A 25,931-nucleotide genomic window follows, 5' to 3' on the forward strand; every position below is an offset into this window, starting at 1 on the left:
TGCCTCATGAAAAGACAGCTGTCTGGGGGAAAGTGAGCTTTCTGCTTTCAACATAGGCTACTTTGATGCTACACAAATGAATAAGTGCCTTTGTATGCATAAGATGCAATGATTTGCTTAAAATGGCTGCAAAGCAATAATAATAATAATAATAATAATAATAATGATAATAATAATGACATTTTCATCTGTAGGCCTATAAATATTGTGTCAGTTTTTATCTGGTGAAATTATGAAACAATAGGCTTGTCTAAATATAAGTTGTCAACAAAGTATTGAGCAATTAGCTGGATGTGACATCTCATTTCCAAGGGGATAAAACAGAATAAATTAAACAAGCTTGTAGCTGCACTAGGACATATAGTTTATATTCTACAAACTAAATTTCAAAATGACCACTTTTATTTATATTTGTAAAAATTTTGTATTGGTGTTGGTAGTAGGCTATAATATAGGCTAAATGCTGAGACAGTAGTAGTAAAATAGATATTACTGCAGTTTCTCCGATCATTTTGAAATTGGAAAGAAATGCTAACAGGTTACATCGATATACAGTACATTTGTAATTAGCCTACTCAAAAACCAATGACACATTTGTACACAATGTAGGCTACTTTTTACGTGTGTGCGTGCGTGTGCGCGTGCGTGTTGGACCTAAGCTACCAATTGTGAAAACCCATAAGAAAATGCATACGTGTAGTACTAAACCTGACCTACAGAGTTCTCTGCTATTTAAATCATGCCTATTTATCACCTTCTCGACGGAAGTGATGCAAGACGCACTGACGTGGCCGGAAACCCGACATCTTGAAGGGAGGAAACGCCTCGAAGTTAAGGAGGAAACTTAAACTGTGAGTTTTTATTTTTTTATTTTATTTTATTAAAGATATTTATATATTTAATTTAAACTTTAATTATTGTTTTCAAAATTTTGCCACCGTAAAAACAAACGCTAAATGCACTTATAGTGTGTCACCCGTGAAAAAAAAGATTAGTGGGAGATTTTCGGAGTTCAGTTGAATTAAATCCGGTCAGATATGAGTGTCAGTGACAAAGGAAACAACAATCTGTTGGCTTAAATAAACTTTACTTCTTAAATAACTAATGTAGATGATTTAATACATCAGCTTGTTCTAACTGTTGTACTCAACATTAAAATTATATATGAGTATTATAGAGGTCAGCCACAAAAACTAGTTTAATAGACTTATTTTAAAATACTATTGAAACGTGGGGTCATGTTACAAAACGTCTGAAGATCAGACCTGATAAATTAAGCTGAAATTTAACGGAAATTGGTATGCTTATTAAACAGATGAGATCTAATGATGGTTCTGTAATACTGCCCCTGAACACCTTCAGCCTAAATTATTTTAAAATATTAATTATTCTAAAATATTATTTTAAAAATGCTTCTCTAAGCTGTTGAGTTAGATCAGCTTTATTATTGAAATATAGACTTTAACATTGTTGTTCAGTCGTGAGAGCTTTTTGCAGCGTTTTTTTTTTTTTTTTTAAAGAAGAGTCGGTTGTTGTGTACATGTTATCCACTTGGAGAATCAGGTATGCTTTGTCATTTTGTGGACTTGAGTTACAAATATTGAAGTTTAGCCTCTTTGTTCATAAAGTGTATAGGTGCATAAGTTAAGCTTTTTCACACTATTTGTATTTTAGGTCCTGTTGGAGGAAGAGGCTTTTTAATGAGTTTTTGTCCTTTTCAGTTTCAGTGGAGTGAAAAAGGCGTCTCTCAAACATGGGCAACATATTTGCAAACCTCTTTAAAGTCTTTGGCAAGAAAGAGATGAGGATTCTTATGGTGGGTCTTGATGCTGCTGGAAAGACAACGATTCTGTACAAGCTGAAACTTGGAGAAATTGTTACCACCATCCCAACAATAGGTAGATGTCAAAGATCTGTTTCCCATTATCAGTGTCTGATGAAGAGAATATATTAATATATATGTGCTTGTGTGTGTGTGTATATATATATATATAAAAACACACACACACACACACACACACACACACCAGTGGTGTGTGGTGGTGTCTTAAAATGAGGAGGCAATGTCGTCATTTATTTCCCTGTTACACAATTTTCCTGGTTAAGTTAACATCACATAAAAAGAGAGACCAAATACAATTCTATTTTTTATTTTTGCACTATGTAATGTTCTATTTATTAAAACCAAGTATAAATTGAATCAAGTTAGTGTTTTTACGCATTTTTACATTTATTCCAAAATAATAACTAAAGGCAGTAACAATTTAAACAATATACATTATTTATAAACTAATATTCAGCTTTTCTTTTTAATAGTCAATTTATTTTCAGCAGTCATCAAGCTTGTACACACTGGTCAGTGGTCACAGACACGAAGATGTACCTTTAATTTCACCACGCTGATTGCTCACTAAAAACCCCCGCAGTCATCATGTTTTCAGGCCATTTCGAGTTTGATTTTGACATGAAATAAAGTGGTGATATCTAAGTGACAGTTGTTTACTTACTTTTTTTAATTAGTCTTCCCATTAATGCCATCCTGTCTTCATTCAGGCTGATTCGACGAGAACACGCACGAAAACAAGAGGCGGGATATATCGCACAAACCAATCATGTCTAATCGTAACCGATCACATCCAGTCATAGTGTGATGAGGCACTGCCTCCTCTCACGTGACTTTCACCCATTCATTCTCAATTACCCCCCACTAAACCCACTGCGCGCTTTGGGGGCTCTGCTTTGTTTCTATGAGCTGAAGGGAGGCAGAGAGACGCGGACTCCCCATTCTAACTTCACCTGTGGGTGTCGCTGTTTGACAGTGTTTCTTTAGAAAAACGAGTGACTTTTACACTTTTTAATGTCAAATTTTGTAACGTTGCATTGTTTTATTTTTGTAATATTGATTATTTTCTTATCCAGTTTTTTCGAGGAGGTACTGCCTCCCTTGCCTCCTCAGAGGAAACACCCCAGATATATATATATATATATATATAATATATGATTTCTCTTTTGTGTTCAAGGCTTTAACGTTGAAACTGTGGAGTACAAGAATATAAGTTTCACAGTTTGGGACGTTGGTGGTCAAGATAAGATTCGACCATTGTGGCGTCATTATTTCCAGAACACACAAGGTAAGACAGCAATACAGTGTATTCTGTTAGAGTTGGGAATTTCAGTTAATTTGAATGTGCAGGCAGTGTTGCCAGACATTTCTGTGCAGCATTCTGTAGTTTTGTAGGGCGAAGGCCCTATTGTTTTTCTAAGGATTATTATTAGGGCCACAGATGGTGTGAGGACCCTATTGTAATTGCTCAGTCAATTATTCTTCTTCGGAATGAATCACATTTTTGAGGGCCTAAACATGCTCAAACTCATGAAACTTTGCACATGCGTCAGAAGTGGTGAAAATTTACGTCTGATAAGGGTTTCAGAATTAGGTGTGACAAAATGGCTCGATAGTGCGACCTACAAAATTTCAATTAAGCGCCCTTCGTGCTACGTTTCACGTACAGGTATGAAATTTGGTAGACGCATATAACAGCCCAATACCTTCAAAAAATCCCTGGGTGCAAAATCTGAAAACCCAACAAGAAGTGAGATATTTAGAATTTTCTTTCCACTTCCACACATTGTACTTTAACAAACTCCTCCTAGAGCTTTAATCAGATCAACATCATATTTGGTCAGTCTAATCTAAAGGCCTTTGCAATGTTAAATTGCGAAGATCTTGAGTTTTGAACGGCGTGTCCGTGGCAGTCTGACAAAGTCTGATGATTCACCATGAAACAGGAAGCTGTTGTAAGCAGCCTTTAAATGATAAATAATAAATATTAAAGAACTTTACTAATCAGTTACAATATAAATAGTAACTAATAATAATATTATTATTATTATTATTATTATTATTATTATTAACTAATAATTAAAGCTGCAAGCAGCGATGAAAGGGCCCTCGCACCCGGGCTCACCACCACCCGTTGGCCTTAGGAAAACAGTGAACAGTCTGCGACATGCATGTATGCGAGTAAATACAGGAGAATTATGGCAAAGTCATATAAAAATGCCATACTTCCTGCTGCCAACAGGTGGCGCTTTGACCGTAACTGAATATTGCCATGTAGATGTCTTCAGGCCAGCACTATTATCAAACATATGAAGTTTGGAGCAGATCGGACATTGTATGCCTTACAACAGTTACAACAACTTTCTGTTTCGTGCTGTTAATCGCAAACATTAGCACTTAGCCAAGTGTTGCATGATATAACGTGTTTCTAGTATGTTTGATACTAGTATATTGTATATTGAAATGTGTTTCTGGGAGTGCAGGTGGCGCTATGACTAACTAAATATTAGCATATAGATGTCTTCAGGCCAGGACTCTTATCAAACATGTGACATTTGGGGCAGATCGGACACTGTATGCCTGAGTTACAACAGCTTCCTCTTTCATGGCGAAACATCAGACTTTGTCAGGCTGCCACGGACACGCCCTTCAGCGAAAACTCAAGATCTTTGATAATTATCATCGCTAACGTCTTAAGATTAGACTGATAACATATGATATTGATCTGGTTAAATCTCTACAAGGAATTAACCACAGTGTAAAACATGTCATTTCCTGTTGCCCGCAGGTGGCGCTATGACTATAACTGAATATTGCCATGTAAATGTCTTCAGGCCAGGACTGTAATAAAACATGTGAAGTTTGGGGCAGATCTGACATTGTATGCCTGAGTTACAACAACTTCTTGTTTAATGGCGAAACATCGAACTTTGTCAGGCTGCCATGGAGACGTCCTTCAGTCAAAACTCTAGAGCTTCGCAATGTAACGTCGTAAAGGCCTTTAGATTAGACTGACCAAATATGACATTGGTCTGATTAAAGCTCTAGAAGGAGTTTGTTAAAGTACGTCTGGAAATGGCAAAAGTTTCAGATTTCGCTCCGAGACTTTTTTTGTAGGTATTGGGCTGTAAAATGTGTGTACTGAATTTCATACCTGTACGTGAAATGTAGCACGAGGGGCACTTCATTGAAAATTTATAGGTGGCCATTTGAGCCATTTTGCTACACCTAATTCTGCCAGGACTATTATCAAACGTGAAGTGTAAAGCAAATTAGACATTGTGTCCCTGATTTACAACAACTTCCTGTTTTGTGGCGTTAATCGCATACATTAGCACTTAGCCAAGTGTTGCATGATTTAACGTGTTTCTAGCATGTTTGGTACTTCATGGCATATTGAAACGTGTTTCTGGGAGTGAATTACAGTGTAAAGCATGCCATATACTGTTGCCAGCAGGTGGTGCTATGACTAACTGAATATTAGCATAAAGATGTTTTCAGGCCAGGACTCTTATCACACATGTGAAGTTTGGGGCAGATCGGACACTGTATGCCTGAGTTACAACAGCTTCCTCTTTCATGGCGAAACATCACATTTTGTCAGGCTGCCACGGACACGCCCTTCAGTGAAAACTCAAGATCTTCGCAATTTAACGTCACAAAGGTCTTTAGATTAGACTGACCAAATATGATGTTGATCTGGTTAAATCTCTATAAGGAGCTAATCACAGTGTAAATCAAGTCATTTCCTGTTGCCCGCAGGTGGCGCTATGACTGTAAATGAATACTGGCATGTAAATGTCTTCAGGCCAGGACTCTAATAAAACGTGAAGTTTGAAGCAGATCAGACATTGTATGCCCGAGTTACAGCAACTTCCTGTTTCATGGCGAAACATCGAAATTTGTCAGGCTGCCACGGACACTCCCTTCAGCGAAAACTCAAGATCTTCGCAATTTAACGTCACAAAGGTCTTTAGATTAGACTGACCAAATATGATGTTAATCTGATAAAATCTCTTGGAGGAGTTTGTTAAAGTACAATGTCTGGAAATGGCAAAAACTGCAAAAATTTTGCAGAGAAAATTCAAAATATCTCACTTCCTGTTGGGTTTTCAGGTTTCGCACCCAGGGACTTTTTTGTAGGTACTGGGCTGTTACATGTGTCTACCGAATTTTCATACTTGTACGTGAAACGTAGCATGAAGGGCGCTTAATTTAAATTTTGTAGGTGGCGCTATTGAGCCATTTTGCCACACCTAATTCTGAAACCCATATCAGACGTAAATTTTCACCACTTCTGACACGTGTGCAAAGTTTCGTGAGTTTTCGAGCATGTTTAGGCCCTCAAAAATGCGATTCATTTCAGAGAAGAAGAATTGACTGAGCAATTTCAATAGGGTCCTCACACCATCGGTGCTCGGGCCCTAATAATACTAGCAACAATATAAGTAAGATGCTGGGGAAAAAACAGCGTATACTAACTATTAAAGCAGGTTTAAGTCCACCTTGGTTTTCTAGTCAGATTTTAAATCAGAAAAACTAGCATGTTGACTTTTTCCTTTTTAAACAAAGACCTAATTGGGGTTACAATGTTTCCAGCAGTGCTAAATATGCGTTCGGACGGCGTGCTTGTTGCGCAAATGCACAGATACTTTTTTGCAACCGTGTCCAAGAGAGGGTATCTTGACTCACTGTTGCGCCACCAAGCAAATGGGTCATCACTGGTATCGATTGTCTCGTCTTGCAAATAGCGCGTCAACTCCTCACTGGCACGCGCTCTCTTTGGAAGAATTGTGGCCTTCGCTTTTCTTTTGCCGAGTAGCTGTGCGAGATTCATTTTCTTGACAGCAGGTGCTGTGTTAGTTCCTTCCCCTGCATCCAGTGACTCCTCAGTTTGAGTGTTTTCTGGCTGATCTTCAGTAATGTGCATTATTTCTTCGATGAGTTTGTCTCTAACTTCTTCCTCCACTAAATTATTCCTGTATCTAGGATCCAAAGTAGTTGCTTTTGATAGCATTTTTTGCCCTTCTAAATCTTTGTATTTGTCCTCCAAGACAGCGATCATCTTTGCTTTGAGGTTTTTTGTTAACTTGCTGTCTTCAGGCGAAGGGTCGAGGAGATCATTGGTCAGCAGTTTCAGCACAGGTCTAACCGATGACACAGTAACAACCTTTTCATTCGATTAAACCAGTTGCAGAATTTACAGATGTTTTAGTGCTGCATTTATCAACTCAAGCACTGCAATGTCCTGCCATGTCAGGTTCAGGTGTTGATGCTTTTGGTCATCCAGTGCTCTTTTGATTGCGTGGGCTTGCTCCAATACTCTCCCTATCATTTTTTGTTTGCTTCCCCATCGTGTGGGACAATCCTGTTGGCATAGCAAAGGAACAAGAGAATACAAAATAAAAAAAAAAAAAAAAAAAAAAAAAAATATATATATATATATATATTATATTATATTATATTATATTATATTATATATTTATTTATTTTGTATTCTATATAGTGTGTGTTTTTAGATGTTATTTAATTGACATATTAACAAAGTCAAAGAAAAAATAATGTGGGACAAGTCTTTGCTTAGCTTTGTTTCATTTTTGTGACCATAAAAATTATGGGTCATTTAAAAAATTTTCGTATAAACAATTTAAAATAAGGACAAAATCTGTGATGGCGCCAATGCACGCACACACATCATCATTCAGCCTATAGCTTTGAGAAATTGACATCGCAGCCTGTTAATAAGTGTTTATCAAACAAATTGATTTTATAGCTACTCATATTTTCAAATATCTTGGAAAAAAAAAAAAAGGATTTACCAAGATGTGACTTGTATGTGACGTCATACATGACTGTTTTTGTTTATAACGAATGTCATACACGTAGTTGTTTGTTTTGTTTTTTGTTTTTTAACCGTGATCCAGAACAGAACAATATATTCTATTTTCTGATTTATAAATATAACATTATACTACAAAATTATATATACAATTATACTTATATATATATATATATATATATATAACTACCTTAATTATTTCAACTCACCAGTATCAATCTGTGCATTAGGAGTGTAGCGATTCACTCGTTTTCTCGATGCATCGATTACGAATCCTGACAATATGCATCGATCTTAAAACATGTTTTGTGAATCGTTAATTTCGGTCAATAATTGATGTAAAAAGCTAAGAATCGGATTAATTGCAATTCTATTGCGATTCAGTGCTTTAAAATATATAAACATTAAATTACTACATGCGCGAACTGATGGAGACGTTGTGCGCCGTCATTCGTGCCCTCACAGCTTATCTTCACAGATACGCGCTGCACTCTTTACTGCCTGGATTGTGCTCCCGCTCCATCCATAGCTCTCATCGACAGTTTTGAGCAGCCCACTTTTGAGCTCTCCTCAGGACGGCCACTGTTATTCACATGAGCAGATGGCAGCTCTCTCAAGACGGCAATTGTCCTGAGTCAAACCGCTCAAGCCATTGATAAAGCTGACAAGTCATTGAGTGGTCAATACTGTTGAAATGAAACGCTTTTATTGCGTGGAAACGTCACCGTTAATTTCTATAAGATAAAATGCTGAAGTTTTATGGAAATTTTACGGTCATATCATTACCTGAGCAGTTGAAGTAAATCCCCGCTTACTCAAGGGCGCTCATTTATTGCATGGACGGAGCAAACACATAATGTTAGTGTCTAAATGCACAGCTCCAATGAATGATAAATTAAATTATGAACTTAATGTCGTTAAACTGAATGTGCAAAGGAAACTGCTGAAATAACTACATTAACAACACTGAAAGTGAGCGGTTTATCTATCAGATACACATCAAAGTTGCGTTCGTTACTATAGCAACAGTAGACACCCAGTGTGTTTTCTTTCAGAATCATCGTAAGGAAAATGTTCTGTATAAAGAGAACAAAGAGGGCTTTTCTTACTATTCTGTGAAGAAAAGTTAGTTTAGGATTAGTTGGGAAAGTGCATATTCTAGGGTAGTCCATCCATGGAAGCATTAGTATGTTTAATGTACCTGGAACACTTTAATAAGTTTGTGTAGCCATTAACACTATCCTACACTAGTTAATGAACTAGGCCTAACAATACTTTTAAAGCCTTTTAAAACTTTGGCTTATGTAAATTTCCACAAATGCCAATTTTTATAGGCTATTGAAATAAAGTTATAGCATCATTAAGAACTAACATGAACTAACATAAACAATGGACAAAAGGTTTTTTTTTTTTTTTTTTTGTGTTTGTTTGTTTGTTTGTTTTTGTTTTTGGCTTTACTCTGACCCCCTGAATGTTGCTGTGTAATTCGCACCCCGACTAAAACACATTGGGGAAAACATTTTAATAACCCTATGAATGCATATAAAAAATGCAGAATCGCATTGAATTAATCGAAATGCATCGAATTTTAATGTGAATCGTCTCAAATCGAATCGTTCTGCACAGTCTGCAAGCACCTGCTCTTCAGCTCCCAATTTTTGTTGATGAAATGCACAGTCAGACTCATAAACGGAGTCATATTAACGCTGGGCCACATATCAGTTATGGCGGAAAAGAAATCAAGGTCATGTAGTTCCGCGATGATTATCTCCTTGGTTTTGTTGAATAGTTGAGGAATGACCGTGTTTGAAAAGTATTTTTTGCTTGGAAGTTTGTACTGTTTATCAAACGACTGAAGCATTTCTCGGAAAGCAGGTTTCTCTACAGTGCGGAGCGGTGCATTCTCAACTACCAAAAATGTTGCCACATTTCTCATTAATGTCTTCCATTTATCGCTTTCTCTTTTGTATTTGGCCATTTTTGAGAAGGCCTCTGCAATACCCAGCTGACTAGCTGGGCGTTTGCATTCAGAAGACATGAGTTGGGTATATGCGGCTGGGTGGCATCCCCGGAGATGGCTCTGGAGATTCGAAGTGTTTGCCCTTGTAACACTTTTTTTTTTTTTTTTTCTCTCTCTCCTCACAAAGCCTACAATTGGCTTCATCCAAATTGATTGGTTCGCCTTTCTCGTTTGGCACAAATCCAAAATATTCCCAGATCAGCGACGTAACATTTGATTTTCCAACGAGATCCATGGCTGAACTCGAATTTGCTGAATTATGCCAAAACCCGCCAGTCTAACGGAAACGCCATACATGGCAATGTAATGGAAATTTGTGTGTTAACATTAAAAAAAAAAAAAAAAAAAAAAATCTTTGTTATTATTATCACATGTGTACACAAAACTGCACTTTATACTTGTTATAGTGTTCAATTGTTCACGTGGTATGTAACGTCACACTACCGCTGGTGACTCTCCACCACCGCGGTGGCGCGGTTGTCAAGGTTCACATGTTTGATAAGAGTCCTGGGGTCCGTTCTTCGTATTTCGCATAATACATCTGAGATGATTTGACAGATGCCAGATCTTCTAATCATGATAACTGAACTCTGAACTCTAATTTGGTTCTTCAAACGAATTTGCGGATTGGATTAAAATATCTGGATTAAGTTGTCTGAGATTACTGAGATTATACAGTATATAACGTTAGTAGTTTTGTTGTAGAGTTCTGGTGAGGAGGTGCATAGTTTGATTAAAAGAAACTTGTGGAATTGTCGGTATTGTTTATCTACAGTTTCTATGGTACACAATACTAGTGATGTTACGTTCCGTGCCGAGCCTTCGGAGCGTGTCGAGAAATCATCTCATTGATGACGTCCGAAGCCTTGCTTGGCCTGACTAGTTCAGGAAGCGGTTAGAATCTTGTAAATTCACAGTCCTCTGCCCTGTTGAACTAAGCCACTTTCCAGTTTTAGATTAATAATATTGCCCCTCCTGCCTGTTATGAGCAAAGACTTGATTTGCACACATTTGATAGCCCCATTCATTACAAGCCAATACATTTATTACACCGTTATGTTATATTTTGTTATATAATATGCTACATTGACGTAGAAGGGCAGCAAGCAGCCTTCACTGTATTCCAGTTCAAATAGATATGGTTCAGGATCTGCACCAAAGTAAATATCTTCTGACTCGTCTCTCACAAATGTCTCCATGGTTGCAAGGCACGCTCCCTGTGCAAGCAGGTGGTCACGTTGGTTATGTTGACAGAAGTCTATTTTCAGGCGCTGTATAATATCATTGCGCCTGCTGCACCCATGGTACGGAAGCAAAGTTCTTTGATTATTACGCCGGAATGAGAGTATAGTTCCTAGCCATATCGGCCTAGAAAATCACAACTTTTCATTTTCCGTCGGTCTTAGTACACGATGTAACTACAGAAGAGTCAAGTTTTAAATAGGAAAAATATCGAAACTCTTTGGTCATTTTTGAGCGAGATGCTAACGGTCTAATCAGATTCAATGATCTATGCTAAGCTATGCTAAAAGTGCTACCGCCAGACTCGGAGATCATCTGAATGGATTTGAAAACGGTAACTCAACTGTTTAACTCTAGGGGAGTTGGAAAATGAGCCTATTTTCAAAAATAGCGGAGTGTTCCTTTAATGCACGCATGGCATAGACTATCTGTATATCGTGTGTAAGACTCCAATAAAATTATTAGGTAATTATTCCCTCACAAATTAATCTCTCAACGAGTAAAACTGGCTGTGTCTATATTATGATAGACTACACAACATTATAATATTATTTGCAAATTTATTTTTAAATCATTATTATCGTCCCTGGTTCACATTAGGGTACTCTTGTGGGAAAGCAGTGGCTGGGACAAACTTTAAGCATCACCTCCGCTTAAAAAGATGCAATCTCTTTATTATATATATATATATAATATTATTATTATTATTATTATTATTATTATTATTATTATTATATATTTTTTTTTTTTTTTTTTTTTTTTTTTGTCCCGTGGTATCAAAAATGTTATCGAATATCGGTACTTTTCAAGGTATAGTATCAAAGTTAGAGGAAGCTGTTGTAACTCAGGCATACAGTGTCCGATCTGCCCTAAACTTCACATGTGTGATAAGAGACCTGGGGCCTGTACCATGAAGCCGGATTAGGTAACTTTAAGATTAGTCTGCGCCAACCCTGGCTTTTAGGTGCTATGAAAGTTGCTCGGCTTAAATCTGTGTTCGTTGCCATGGTATCTGATGCTGCACGGCTAACTTGCTGTGGGGCATGTTATGTTCTGGATTTGAGATCTCAGACTGAAGTTTGACCAATCAGCTGTGAGCAAAGAAATATATAGGTGATGTAACTAATCCCCAGCATCTGTTGCAATAGCTTCACCTTTTCTTCCGAATCCTGTGGACATATCCGCGCAAATTGTTAGACGAGCACTTCGTAGAGAAAGAGTTTTTAGGGACAGACAAAATCCCCTTGCCTTCCCTGATACTTATTTGTATGAAAGATTTTCCGCAGAAGGAATCTCTTATCTTTGTGAACTTCTTCTTGATTCTCACATAAGAAATGTGACACATCGAAGCCATGCCCTTACTGTACCGCAAATGATGTGTATTGCGTTGCGTTTTTTGCAAGTGGTACATACTTGTATGCGGTCGGTGATGCGGAGAACCTAGGGAAAAACACAGTTTGTCGAACCATTCGCAACGTGGTCTTCGCACTGCAGGGGTACATTAACAGCTTTGTTGTGTTCCCCGGACATTTATCGACCATGTCCTTGAAAGAGGTCTGTTATAAAATTGCTGGTAAGATATAGGGTATTGATAGGGTGACATGACATTAACAAATTTAACCTTTTACATTCAAAAAAAAAAAAAAAAAAAAAAAAAAGGGAAAAAAGCAGATTTCACTTTGAGTACTTAAACGTATTATACAATAAAGTACATGTTAATAATTTTAAATCTTGATTATTATTATTTTAATCTTATGATAGGATTCCCTAGAGTCATAGGAGCACTAGACTGCACACATGTTGCAATCTCCACAGCTCTAGGAGAACATGAGGCAGATTGTGAATAGAAAGTCCTTTCACAGCTTTAATGTTCAGGTAGACCTACATGTGAGATGATTTTTTTTTTATTTTCAGTGAGATGAATCTTTAAATGAATAGTAACATTAACAGATATCAAAATAATGATCTACTGTACATTTAATCTGCAGATGACTTGTGATCATGAATGTATGATCACAAGCTTGGATGCCAAATAGCCTGGCTCAGTGCATGACTCACGAATTTTCCGTGAGTCTGTGTTGTGTCAGCACTTTGAGGAAGGTAAGTTACATTTAGTATAGTACAAAACACTTAAAGTGTCAATTTTAATTGTGAAAGAAAATCCTACACAATTTTCCCATTTTATGTTCTATGACCGGGCTTTTTGATAGCCTGTTGGTAGGAGACAGGGGTTATGCATGCCAGAGGTTTTTGCTAACCCCCTATCCTGACCCTCAGACAGGGCCACAAAACTGCTTTAATGTGGCCCTCAGTAAAACTCAGGTCAAGATCGAGATGACCTTTGGCATCCTAAAGGCACGTTTCAACTGCCTTTGGTGCTTAAGAGTGTCATCAGAGCGAGCATCACAGATTGTAGCTGCATGTGCCATTCTGCATAATATAGCCACAATCAGAAAGGAGCGATTACCACCACAAAACCAACATCTCCCCGATGAAATTGACCCCATCACACTTGACCATCCAGCTGGCGCAGCTTTCAGAGATGCAATTACCGTACAATATTTCACTTAATAAAAGCACATTGAAACTGCATAGGTCTCAAACTGTTTTATTGGTTTTGTGGCTATGGGAGGATGAAAGAGCAAGAAAAAGTTGCATTAATAAATATTCATATAGTGTTCATACTAAAGTGTTACATGGTTAAATAAATTTCACATACTGAGTTATGTGTTTCCAGCTGTTTGATCTCCAGTTTTATTTTTTATTTTGGAGTCTCCTCAGCTCACAGTCCAGCTCCTTTACAGTGCTGGCAGCAGGAACTGTGGTGCATCAAAATGACTTTGCCATATTTCTCCTATTTATCTATTTAAATTACTATTGCCAGTGGTTCACAGTTTTCCTAAGACTATCGGGTGGCGGTGAGCCCAGGTGCAAGGGCTCTTTCATCACCCTTCATCATTAATTTTTTTTCTCGAAAAAAGCACAAATGTCAGGGCATGTCAAAACTACTCCAGGACCCCAAATTATCCTCAGACCTCAGAGGGTTAATTGAAAAGTGTACTATCAAAGTAGTAATAAAGATGTTTGCTGTCGTAATGATGGCAGTAGTAGATGTTCCGTGCCACGGTGCGGTTAGCGCTCACACTGCATGCAAACTGCACTCGAACCCAACTGAACCGTGCTCTGGCCCACCTCTTCTAAGTGGGCCAGGGACTGCTAAACGAACCGCGCCCGGGCACAGAACGGAGCGATCACACTAGTCAAACGAACCGGGCTTTGGGGGTCAAACGCGCTCGGGCAAACGCGCTGGGGGTCAAACGCGCTAAAGCCACCGGGGTGGCGGTGGCATTGGGGCTTGGGCCCATCATCGCTGCTTGCAGCTATATTTAGGGCCCTGAAAGGGCGAAGGCCCTATTGTTTTCCTGAGGATTATTATTAGGGCCCAAGCCACTGATGGCACAGGCCCTCTTGATCCCCTAAGGATTTTTTTTTATTTTTTTTTTATTATTATTATTATTATTATTATTATTATTATTATTATTAAATGGTTTTTTTTTTTTTTTTTTTTTTTTTTTTTTCAGCCATCCGGGGCTTTTTGGGGGCCTTAACGTGCTCAAAAACAAAATTGGCACACACATTGGAATCTGTGGCCATTAGGACGCAGCAGAGGCTGGGACCCAGGTGTGGCACAGGGGCTCTATGGCGCGCCCCTTGAATGGGGTCCGAAACTTGGTCCATATATCAAACACGCTTGCATGTATTATTATGAAACTCAGTACACATAGACCTCATCGAGCCTAACAACTTTCAACTTTTATAAAAATCCTTAAGCTAAATACTGGACTTAGATTTACACTGGACTTAAAAAATTTTGAGCTGCAAAAGATTTCACTCATTTCAAAGTGACCTATGACATCCCATGACATGAAATTCATCTAAATTTAAATGTTTAAACTATTAGTGTTGTCAAAAGTACCGGTACTTCGGTACCAAGTCGGTACTGAAATTTTGAAAATGTGACGATACCCGCATTTCTGTAGTACCGAGAATCTGGGTATATTCAGTACCCACTGATAGGGCTGTGGCAGTATTTACTTTAATATGACACGAGTGAAGTACAAAGCTTTGTTTACAAAAGAAATAATAGGTTAGCAATTAAATGTGACATCGCAGCCTTGGAAACATTTTGGTTCATGCCGAATGAGAGAGGTATGTGAGTCCATACATTTAAGCTTTGTATTCTGTTTTGCGAATCGCGATCTGGTCACCCGATTAGCAGAGAATTTAACAATATTCCATTAGTTATTCCACTAAACATGGAATCTGTTTCTTTTCCCAAATCTTCACTCAAAAAGGGCATTATAAATCTTTCTTTCGTTCGCATTTAGGCCTTTTATAGGCTATTCGCATTCTTTACTGTTGTAAAGTAGAAAAAACACCGTAGGACAGAAACCTTTTGCTTGCACGTCAATTTCTATTTAACAGTTTATGCTTTTTATTAGACTTTATAAGGCGTGTCAAGTTTATTTGTATAGCGCGTTTCACACACACTGGTGATTTTTACTTTCGCTTTTTTTCTGGCAGCGCTAAATCAAACACAGCCTGAATGTCTTGCCCCTGTGGAGGATAAAACTCACTCTTCAGACCTTTTACAACAAGTGTCAGTTGCTTGTAACATCAGGAGATAACATGATGATATTATTAAAGAGAAATGGTCTCTTTCCTGCTCGTGTCCCACATCCCTCTCAAATAGCAGAGCGGTAGGCTATATGACGCATCTTTGTGTGGGAATAAAAAAAACAAATGTTTTTAAATATTTAACTTTCTTACTATTTAGGTTACCATTATTTACCGATATTTATTTAATAGTTTTACAGGCTGTAGTGTGTTGTTTCACTGACGAAATAGCTCAAATAAACAAGTACGTCTGTTACCCCTGTTGAAAAAAACAGCATATGCTGGTAAGGTAGGTTCTGAAGCTGGTATGCTGGTTTGAGCTGGTTCATGTTGGTCCAGGACCAGCTTAGGACCTGCATGGACCTGCATAGGACCAGCACTTGACCAGCATAAACCAGCTCAAACCAGCATATCAGCTTCAAAACCTACCTTAACCAGCATATGCTGGTTTTTTTCAACAGTACAAAATGGATGTTTGAGCATTTATTTTTTTATTTCAAAATTTATTTCATTGAGGTAGCCTATATATACACACACAAACATATACATATGCTCAATCATATTAAATATGTTTTTAAAATAGGCTATATAAAATAGTAAAATAGTTCCAACAGATTTTCCTGTGGTACCGAAATTGGTACTGAGAACCGTTAAAATTTTCATGGTATTGGTACCGACTACTGGAATTTTGGTACCATGACAACACTATACACTATATTGCCAAAAGTTTTAGGACGCCTGCCTTTACGTGCATATGAACTTTTAATGACATCCCATTCTTAATCCGTAGGGTTTAATATGGAGTTGGCCCACCCTTTGCAGCTATAACAGCTTCAACTCTTCTGGGAAGGCTTTCCACAAGGTTTAGCAGTGTGTTTATGGGAATTTTTGACCATTCTTCTAGAAGCGCATTTGTGAGGTCAGGTAGTGATGTTGGTGAGAAGGCCTGGCTCGCAGTCTCCGCTCTGATTCATCCCAAAGGTGTTCTATAGGGTTGAGGTCAGGACTCTGTGCAGGCTAGTCAAGTTCCTCCACACCAAACTCGCTCATCCATGTCTTTATGGACCTTGCTTTGTGCACTGGTGCGCAGTCATGTGGGAACAGGAAGGGGCCATCCCCAAACTGTTCCCACAAAGTTGGGAGCATGAAATTGTCCAAAATGTCTTGGTATGCTGAAGCATTAAGAGTTCCTTTCACCAGAACTAAGGGGCCAAGCCCAACCCCTGAAAAACAACCCCACACCATAGTCCCCCCTCCACCAAGCTGAAGTCTGAAGTCCACATGAAGTTTTGAGTTCTGTAGCTATTGACTCTGCAGAAAGTTGGCGACTTCTGCGCACTGTGCGCCTCAGCATGCTGTCTGTTTGTTTTTTTTTTTTTGTTTTTTTTGTTTTTTTATACGTGGCCTACCACTTCGTGGCTGAGTTGCTGTTGTTCCCAATTGCTTCCACTTTATGATACCACTAACAGTTGACCGTGGAATATTTAGTACTGAGGAAATTTCACGAATGGACTTTGCACAGGTGGCAACCTATCACGGTACAAAACTTGAATTCACTGAGCTCCTGAGAGTGAGCCATTCTTTCACAAATGTTTGTAGAAGCAGTCTGCATGCCTAGGTACTTGATTTTATACACCTGTGGCCATGGAATTGATTGAAACACCTGAATTCAATGATTTGGAGGGGTGTCCCAATACTTTTGGCAATATAGTGTAGCTGTTGTAGTTCACGGTCATAGTGGAACCAGCCGGCGGCAGTAAATGTGATGTTCAAATTACTTTAACATAGTTCTTTTTACATTTATCCAGTTTAAATTCATACTGTCTGCCGTGCGCAGTTGCCCTAAAACCACCAAGGTGGCGGTGGCACCGGGCTTGGGCCCGCCATCGCTGCTTGCAGCTATATTTATTTATGTATTTATTTATTTTTCAAACATCCGGGGCTTTTTGGGGGCCGTAACATGCTCAAAAACTCGTGAAAATTGGCACACACATTGGAATCTGTGGCCATTAGGACACCGACAAACAGTTTGGCCGTGGCGAGGCAACAAATTTATGGCGAGAAAAGGGAGACGGGAAGTGTTAAAACATCTGCATACTTTGATTTTGATCAAACTTAAGCTGTATGTTTGTTGTAGGTGTCTGATCACATGGATGTGACTATTGTGAGTCAAAGTTATAGCGCCTTCAACTTGCAGCAGGAAGTGTGTCACTTTCAAAATGCTTTGAGATTACCCTCTAATTTTTACCCGATTTGCTTCAAACTTCGTAAGAATAATGTGAAGACATGACGAATGTACACCTGTGAATCGATTCTTGATATTTTAAACACTGTTGCCATGGCAATGCATTAAACTTCACTATTTGTTTTGGATGCTTTTGAGACTCTTAGCATGCTTCAAATATCATGAAACTCAACACACACACCAGCGATGTTGTCCAGTAGACGTTAGAGATCGACCGATATGGGTTTTTCTGTAACCGATGTTTAGAGGTCAGGGTCAGCCGATGGCCGATATGTGCTGCCGATTTTTAGGGCCGATATCTTGAAGTTTTCCCCTTCATTTGCATGCTAAAATGTCACACTAATAATAAGTGGATGCACAACATTTCTAAACTTAACATCATTTATTGAACACTGTCTTGATTTACATAAGTTTTAGAGCATTTATCAAGCTGAATTTTTCAAGTTTGTTGGAACATAAACGTAAACTTATATACATTTAAATAAAATAAATACAACTTTATAAATAGAAGAAAAAAATTAAAAACTGTCATGTTGCACAGCCTTGTATGCAAGGACAGTGCTAAACTCTTAGTGATTTCTGACATTCTTGACGGTTAACGTTAGACAGGTTTAATGAGGATAATAACTATGCGACTAATATATATATATATATATATATATATATAACTGTCTTAATTTATTCCATTATTTCTCTTGTTGCCCGTACATATAGTGAAACAAATGAGAAGAATGGTATTTCGTGTTAAACAGCTTTGTTTTTTTTTTTGTTTTTTTTTTTAAAAGTTGGTGCTTGAAGTAGCTAGCCTAAAGCTGCTCTTAATTTTCGTTTATGACTGTAGTGTTAGGAAATATTATAGACTGTTAATAATTATAATTATAGGTCTAATTCATTGTATAATAGACCTAAAAAATGTTTAAAACATTTTCAAAGAGGAGCTGATAGCCTAATTTATTATCCTCACAGCACGTCAGTTATGCGGTGATGCGCTGTGAAATTATTGCGGGGCAAATTTATTATAATATTAATTTAATAATAAAAGTAGCTTACCTAATAGTAATAATAATAGACTAAAAGAATGTAACAGGCTTACATTAATTGGAAATGCCAAATCCTCTTAATATTGCCAATATTTGTCGGAGTAACGTAGCTCTCAATCACGCTGCAGTGTTTGTGAGAGCTGCCGCCTTCTCCACCCCAAGCACAGAGTGAAATTCTCCGACTCCGATACAGGAAAAATAAAACAGAACTTATAACATTGGGGCTAATATGTTAGCAAGCAAGCTGCTGGTAGTTTTGGACTACAGTCCTTAAAGTTAACTACAAGTAAGCGAACCTTCAACCAGCTGTAGCATTATACCAGTTCCCGACAGTTCTATGCTATCCGTTGTTTCTTTCACTAAGTGAAGCAACACTTCATAGTTTACTAGTAATATATAGTAAATATATGGCCATAGGACTTTGAAATATCAGAATTTAAGCCTTAGGCTACCTTTATCTCCCAGTACTGTTGTTGAATCTTCCAAAAGTTTCAATTCACATGCGGCAGCAGCACATTCCACCGCAACAATAACACAGGGCTGCCCGCGGACGTGCCTGGCTTTAAATCGGCGCTACTAAACACAGATATCAGCCGATGCCGATATATAAAAAAAAAAGGACAAATATCGGCCCGATATATCGGTCGACCTCTAGTAGACGTGGGCAAAACCCTAGAAACGGGCAGGGAGGAGGGCCTCTATAGCGGCACCTTTTGACAAAAGTGAGGGGGGGTTAGTTTTACCTAAAGTCACCAAACTCGGTACATATATTGTTCTCATTAAGCCGGACAACTTTCTAATTTACAGTAAGTAACGGACAAATTTTATAATTTACGTGAGATAAATACTGATGTACTTTATAAAAATTTTGAACTACAAATGATAACTTCACACTCATTTGAAATTGAACTATGACACTATCACTATTCGGACAGGACTAGTTTTCTAAACGACGTTTGAGTTACTATTCTTATCACCCAACATCTGTGATTTCATGTGCTTATTCAGACAGGATTAACATCTGTGTGTGTTTTTTTTATATATATATATATATATAATTATTATATTATATTATATAGACACAGAGGGAGTGTGTGTGTTTTCTAGACATGGTCATTATACAAGTTCGTGCTGTGTTTGCGACCATCACATATGACGCATATGTCTTTAAATTATTTATTGATGTAATTCAAATTTATTAAAAAAAGGAAATTTCACATGATTTTATAGAAGTGGCTGTTTATCATAAACTTCAAAAAGTGAGCCGAAAAATCTAGACACACATCTTACTCTTACCTGACACTGACATTAAAATGATCTTTGCAGTTTTCATGATTTGGCTCCATTTATTAATTTTATAATTTCATTTTTTTTCATCGGATACCACCCATATTGAAATGAAATAAAAGCATGCTTTTTGTGCATGAGATTGGTGTGCAAATGGTCAGGTAGGTCAAATAACACATGCAAAGAAGTGTTGGGATAATATAACATCATCATTTGTACGGCATTCTGCACTGATTTGAAATTGGCCTATGACTTCCTATGACATAAAATTAATCTAAATTTTAATGATTTAGATGTGGCTGTTGTGGTTCGTGGTCATAGCAGCACCAACTGCTGCAGTAAATGTGGTGAATTCAAATGACTTAGACATAGTCCTTTTATGTTTTCCCATTTTAATTGCCTATTTCCCGCCATGCACAGTTGCCCTGAAGCCACCGGGGTGGTGGTGGCTCTGGGGCTTGGGCCTGTCATCACTGCTTGCAGCTATATTTGTTCTTTTTGTTTTTGCTCTTCTGATGGTTTTCAGTTTTCTTTTTCTGCAAATTGTATTGTTGTATGGTGTATAGCGATATGACCCAGCACCCAAAATACTGTCAAAACACTCCAACGCGAACTCCATTCTTTGCGAAAGATGGATAAAAAGACGTACAGGAAACGCCAAATCACAGAGATGCCGATTCAGGACTAATATTATCACAGGACCTCAGTGTTCGGCAAATAATGTAGGTCATTTGCGGGGGAATTTTTACGTTACAAATTACAGACATGGCCGATTCGCAAAGGATTAAGATCACAGACAACCTCCATGATTATTACAAATGACTAGAGTCCCTAGATAATACTAATCCGGTGTGAACAGGGCTTAAGAAAGTTTTAATCTGACTGCTGTAATTACTATATACAGTAGTCAACATTTGAAGTGGATTAAAGTTCATCAAAGTTGTCCTAAGAACTAAGTTGTCCTAAAAAGGTTTTAGGACAACTTTGAAAGGTTTTGATCCATTTCAAATGTTGACTACTATATTTGAATAAGATCAATTAGGCTGTTATTTGTTGTGCTGTCAGCCGTGACCCTCATGATTCTTTTGCCATATCCATGTTTACTTCCTGGCTTAAGAAAGGCTTGCAATCAAGTGAGTCATTTAAAACGAATAGTTCAATCAAGCTATTTGTTCATAATTTTACTATACTACTAATAATCTGGCCAATATTTAAATGAACAGTGTAGAGCTATCACTGCATGTTTGGACAGTTTTTGTTAGTATTGTCTTTTATTTTGTGGTAATGACTGACTTATTTTGCAGCTACTTGCCAAATAATTAAATTAACATGAAACTGTAATTTGAGATAAAATTATTATATTATCTGAGAATAAAGCAAGTGATACAAGAGAAATTAAACTAGCATGTCATTGTAGTTAATTTGTGTTACAGATGAAAGAGTATGAAAATTTCATATCAGAGGTATAGTGACCAAAATGATCACGGTTATCAGTATTATCACGATATTGTTAAAAAGTGCTGGAAATGTTCAAAAAGTACTGGTACATACTGAAATAATTTCACCAAGTTTTATGTCAAAAACCAATAAACAACAAATAAAATTAGCAGCACTATGCACTTTAACAATAAAATGTCAAAATTGCATAAACATTAAAATAATAACATTAAAAACTATGGCCAGATTTTAAATGAACAAAAAGTATTGTTTGGGTGACTTACAACATAACTGTTCTCTACTAACATGTATTACATGCTCAAAGTTTGACCAAAAAATGCCTTTAGATCATTTTTATGAAAAGGATATGAAAAATAGGTATTTTATCTGCTCCATAAACAATTCTACATATACTACCTTATTATACAAAGATTTTTCAGACATTAGCTTGTTTTCCATCTACTGGTTAAAATTAACAACAAAAATTTGGTCTGCTTTGTGCATTGTTCTGCAGGCTGAATGAAAATGTAAATCCACTGTCTGATAGGAGGTGGCGCTTGTGGAACAGCAAGAATAGAGATATTTCTCCAGTAACCTCTGTAAACAAAGCAGCTATAAATACTACTTTATTAGGCATTACAAGGAGGGAAGATGAAAAGCAAATGCCATTAAATCTTTTCTGAAGACAGTCGGTTCCCCTGTAGAGATGACCAAATATAAAACAGGTTATTATACAGAACGTTGTGTAATTGGTGTGATGTTAGTTCTATTTTTAAGTTATATTCTGATCTTTTTTTTTTTTTTTTTTTTCTCAGGTCTGATCTTTGTGGTTGACAGCAATGACAGAGAGCGTGTGAATGAAGCACGAGAGGAGCTGATGAGAATGTTGGCTGAGGATGAGCTCAGGGAAGCAGTCCTGCTAGTGTTTGCCAACAAACAGGTGCCAACAGCTTTTAATTGATTACGTGCGGTTCTTTCCAATTGCATGTTTTTACATATTTGACAATGGTTTTGTCCTACAGGACCTACCGAATGCCATGAATGCTGCAGAAATCACAGATAAGCTGGGGCTGCATTCGCTTCGGCACAGGAACTGGTACATTCAGGCCACGTGCGCCACAAGTGGCGATGGGCTCTATGAAGGACTCGATTGGCTGTCCAACCAACTGAAAAACCACAAATAATGACTTCACTGTACTGTTCTTCCTTAGTTTGATATTCTCAACACTTGTTTTACTCTTTTGTTTTTAAACAAACGGTGCTGGAAGCTGCGCTCATTTCAAACCTGATTAATGTGGAAGAATAGGTCCCTACAGCAGGAAAAAGTGTTACTCACTTAATGTAAATAGTTTTTTTTTGTGTGTGTGTGTGTGAGGCAGCTTTTTGAGCACCATTATGCAAAATACATTTAGTCCTTTATTGTTTATTCCTCCCCTCCTCAGTTTTTCTGAGTCATTGGATAGAGTTTTAAGAACGTTAGTCCTGTAAACTCTGTCAGGTCTCATTTGAATCTTGCACATGTATTCTTTTATTGTGCTTCTAATAAGACTCTCTTTTAGATGTACTGTAAACAAAGCTGTTTTGTTTGTCTTGAACAGAGTACAGGAAATCAAACATTACGGACACTACCTGAACATATTATGGTTCAAATTTGAGGAAGAGAAACCAAAATCATTACACAGTCTTCTCAGCCAAGGCTGACAAAACCTCTAAGCTTTACTGTCATGATACTTTAGGAGCCACAGAGGAGTGATGCCTTTAAGTAATAAGTTAGATACACAAAGATTCTCATATGAACTTTTTTTTCTTTTTTAATAATCAGATTCCCAATACACAACATATGTTTTTTGTGAATATGTATGAGAAAAGTGTGGCTCAGGTTAACATAGGTTTGAACAGTAATGATAATTTTCAAGGGGATTGGAGGTTGTTCCATGAAAATATGACTATATATATATATATATATATATATATATATATATATATATATAATATATTAAAAAAAATTGAATTATCCTACAAAAATAGGCTTCATTTTCTTTATGCAAAATATTACATGTAATTATTTTGGGGGGTGGGGGTGAAATATCCCTTGGCCATGTTTTTTGAGATTCACCTGGTAAGATAAACTGAAACATTAATTAAATTAAATTTTCATGTTTTGACACTGTTTAAGTGTTACTTTCAACTTTGTGTTCTGGATTTAGGAATAAACAACCCCAACCTCATCTAAGCACATGATAACTTGAAATCAGTAGTGCATTTCTATGGATTTAAGACAAAACAACTATAAGAATGTTGGCATGTTAATATCAATGACAATTGTTTGAGCTTTCTGTTTTGCTTGTAGAAGTCATTTTCTCCCAGAGAAGCCCTGGTGCCTTTACAGTCCACAGAGACACTTGTTTGAGATTAACAACCTTCATGACCACTCACATGGTCACTGTTAATGCAATGTTAGAGCTGATGGTTTAAAAGACAACATATTTTTTTTCTTTTATTCTCTCTTTCTCTTCCCAATTAACCTCTGATTTGGTAGACGCTGATTACTTAGGGTCGGAACTATGTGAATATCTTAGCAAAACGTTGTATAGTGTGACTCCTAACCTATGTCTTTTTTATTATTTTTCATTTTGACAGAAATGCACTGTAATTAAAGATATTAGTATAACTGGACTTTTACTGGTGTGCTCTTGTTATTCTGCTGCTCTGAAAAAATTCTTGACTGTCATGGCATCAGTAATTCATTGAACAAAATTGCTCATAACTAAAAAAATAAATGTACACGAGTTTTGATGATCCACATGGTGGTTAAACATCAGAATTTACATAAGTTTTATTTTAATAAATGAGATGTTAATCCTCAACCCTAAAACTTTATATTAGAGTTGAAATTTCTGCAGGGGGTAGACCTGGAAGACCTTTTGAACGGATATAAGCAGCAGGCTTTTTAGAAAGGAAAATTTAAAAGATAAAGTAGAATCAATGAATTATGAATAATTTACTGCCATTGGGAAAATATCATGTAATCAAAACAGTAACTGTAGTCTGATTACGTAATCCAGATTACATGTAATCAGTTACTACCACTGCCTCTGGCAAAGCATCACTATTGTTATTGCTCATACTTATTTTTAGTGGTGCTTGCCTCTGGCAAAGCATCCCTATTTTTCTTCTGCATACTTATTATTAGTGGTACTTGCCAAAGGCAAAGCATCACTATTGTTATTGCTCATACTTATTATTAGTGGTGCTTGCCTCTTGCGAAGCATTATTATTGTTCTCTTGCATACTTATTTTTATTCCACACAAGTTTGGCACGCTACTCCTCCCGCACCGTTTGTCCTAGACCCACGAATGAGGCGACAAATCGTGCGGATTATTGAGGAATGGTGTGCTATGACTTTTATAAGCGATCGGGTGTACGATGTTCGTCTGGCGGGCGAAAAATCCCATAGACTTAACATTGTGACGAACTTTGACGAGTCATATGTCCGAGTGAGGATTTTGTAGAAACATGTGGTTTACCACGTTTGAAGAGGCTTGCAGGCTCTGTCAGACCATACCTCACAGTGGGGTGTAAGTTGTACCCCTGGGGCGCAAGAGCTGCCCAAAGTTGCATAGTATAGACATACTATGGTGAAACCGTGCCCATGAAGCAGGAAGTGACTGTTTTTCCTACTATGGTAAATTACGTAGAGATTTTGTATTGAACATAACTCTGGATCACAATGTCATAGAGACAAGGGGGTGGGCTCATTTTACTCAGGCAACCAATCAGTCTCTCAGGATCATTGTTAAGCTATCAAGCCACGCCCTAGCAACCATTTAGAGTACCCTAGCAACAAGTTCCATAGACTTCCATTGAAAAAGATCAAAGGAATATCTTTGGATAGAAGTGTCATGGAAACATGAGGGTGGGCTCGTTTGACTCAGGGCAGCAAACGGCCAATCACGAATCACCTTCAACATTTCATAGCCACACCCTAGCAATCCAAACCCAAAGAGGGATATCTTCAAATCTGAATGTCACAGAGTCATGGGGGTTGGTTTATATCATTCATACTGACAAGCAGCCTTTGGAGTATCATCATTGGCAGCTGCCAAGCCACTCCCTTGCAACCAAACAGAGTACCCTAGCAACCGTTTAGCAAAAGACCTATATCTCTGCATCAGAAAATCGTAAAGACATGGGGGTTGGCTATTTTGACCCATGCTAGCAAACTGGACTTCCAACATGCTACACATGCTAGCAGTGAATAGCTACATGCTAATAGTGATTAGCTAAGTGCTAAATTGGG

General features: G+C 37.5%; 1 protein-coding gene across 2 annotated transcripts; it reads left to right on the plus strand.

Annotated features, from left to right (window-relative positions):
* Positions 1-716: 716 nt before the first annotated feature.
* On the plus strand, positions 717-24,306 carry arf1 (ADP-ribosylation factor 1). 2 transcript variants are annotated; one of them, XM_051865818.1, is made up of 5 exons: positions 717-851; positions 1,722-1,898; positions 3,021-3,131; positions 22,446-22,570; positions 22,653-24,306. In XM_051865818.1, exons 2-5 carry the CDS (start codon positions 1,754-1,756, stop codon positions 22,812-22,814), a joined length of 543 nt encoding a protein of 180 aa, XP_051721778.1. In that variant the 5' UTR covers positions 717-851; positions 1,722-1,753; the 3' UTR covers positions 22,815-24,306. The 2 variants fall into 2 exon arrangements, with proteins under 2 accessions (XP_051721778.1, XP_051721786.1); XM_051865826.1 differs by lacking the exon at positions 717-851 and adding an exon at positions 1,526-1,563.
* The last annotated feature ends 1,625 nt before the right edge of the window (positions 24,307-25,931 follow it).

The sequence above is a fragment of the Ctenopharyngodon idella genome, chromosome 2 (genome assembly GCF_019924925.1).
Source record: "Ctenopharyngodon idella isolate HZGC_01 chromosome 2, HZGC01, whole genome shotgun sequence".
NCBI classification, from domain to species: domain Eukaryota; kingdom Metazoa; phylum Chordata; class Actinopteri; order Cypriniformes; family Xenocyprididae; genus Ctenopharyngodon; species Ctenopharyngodon idella.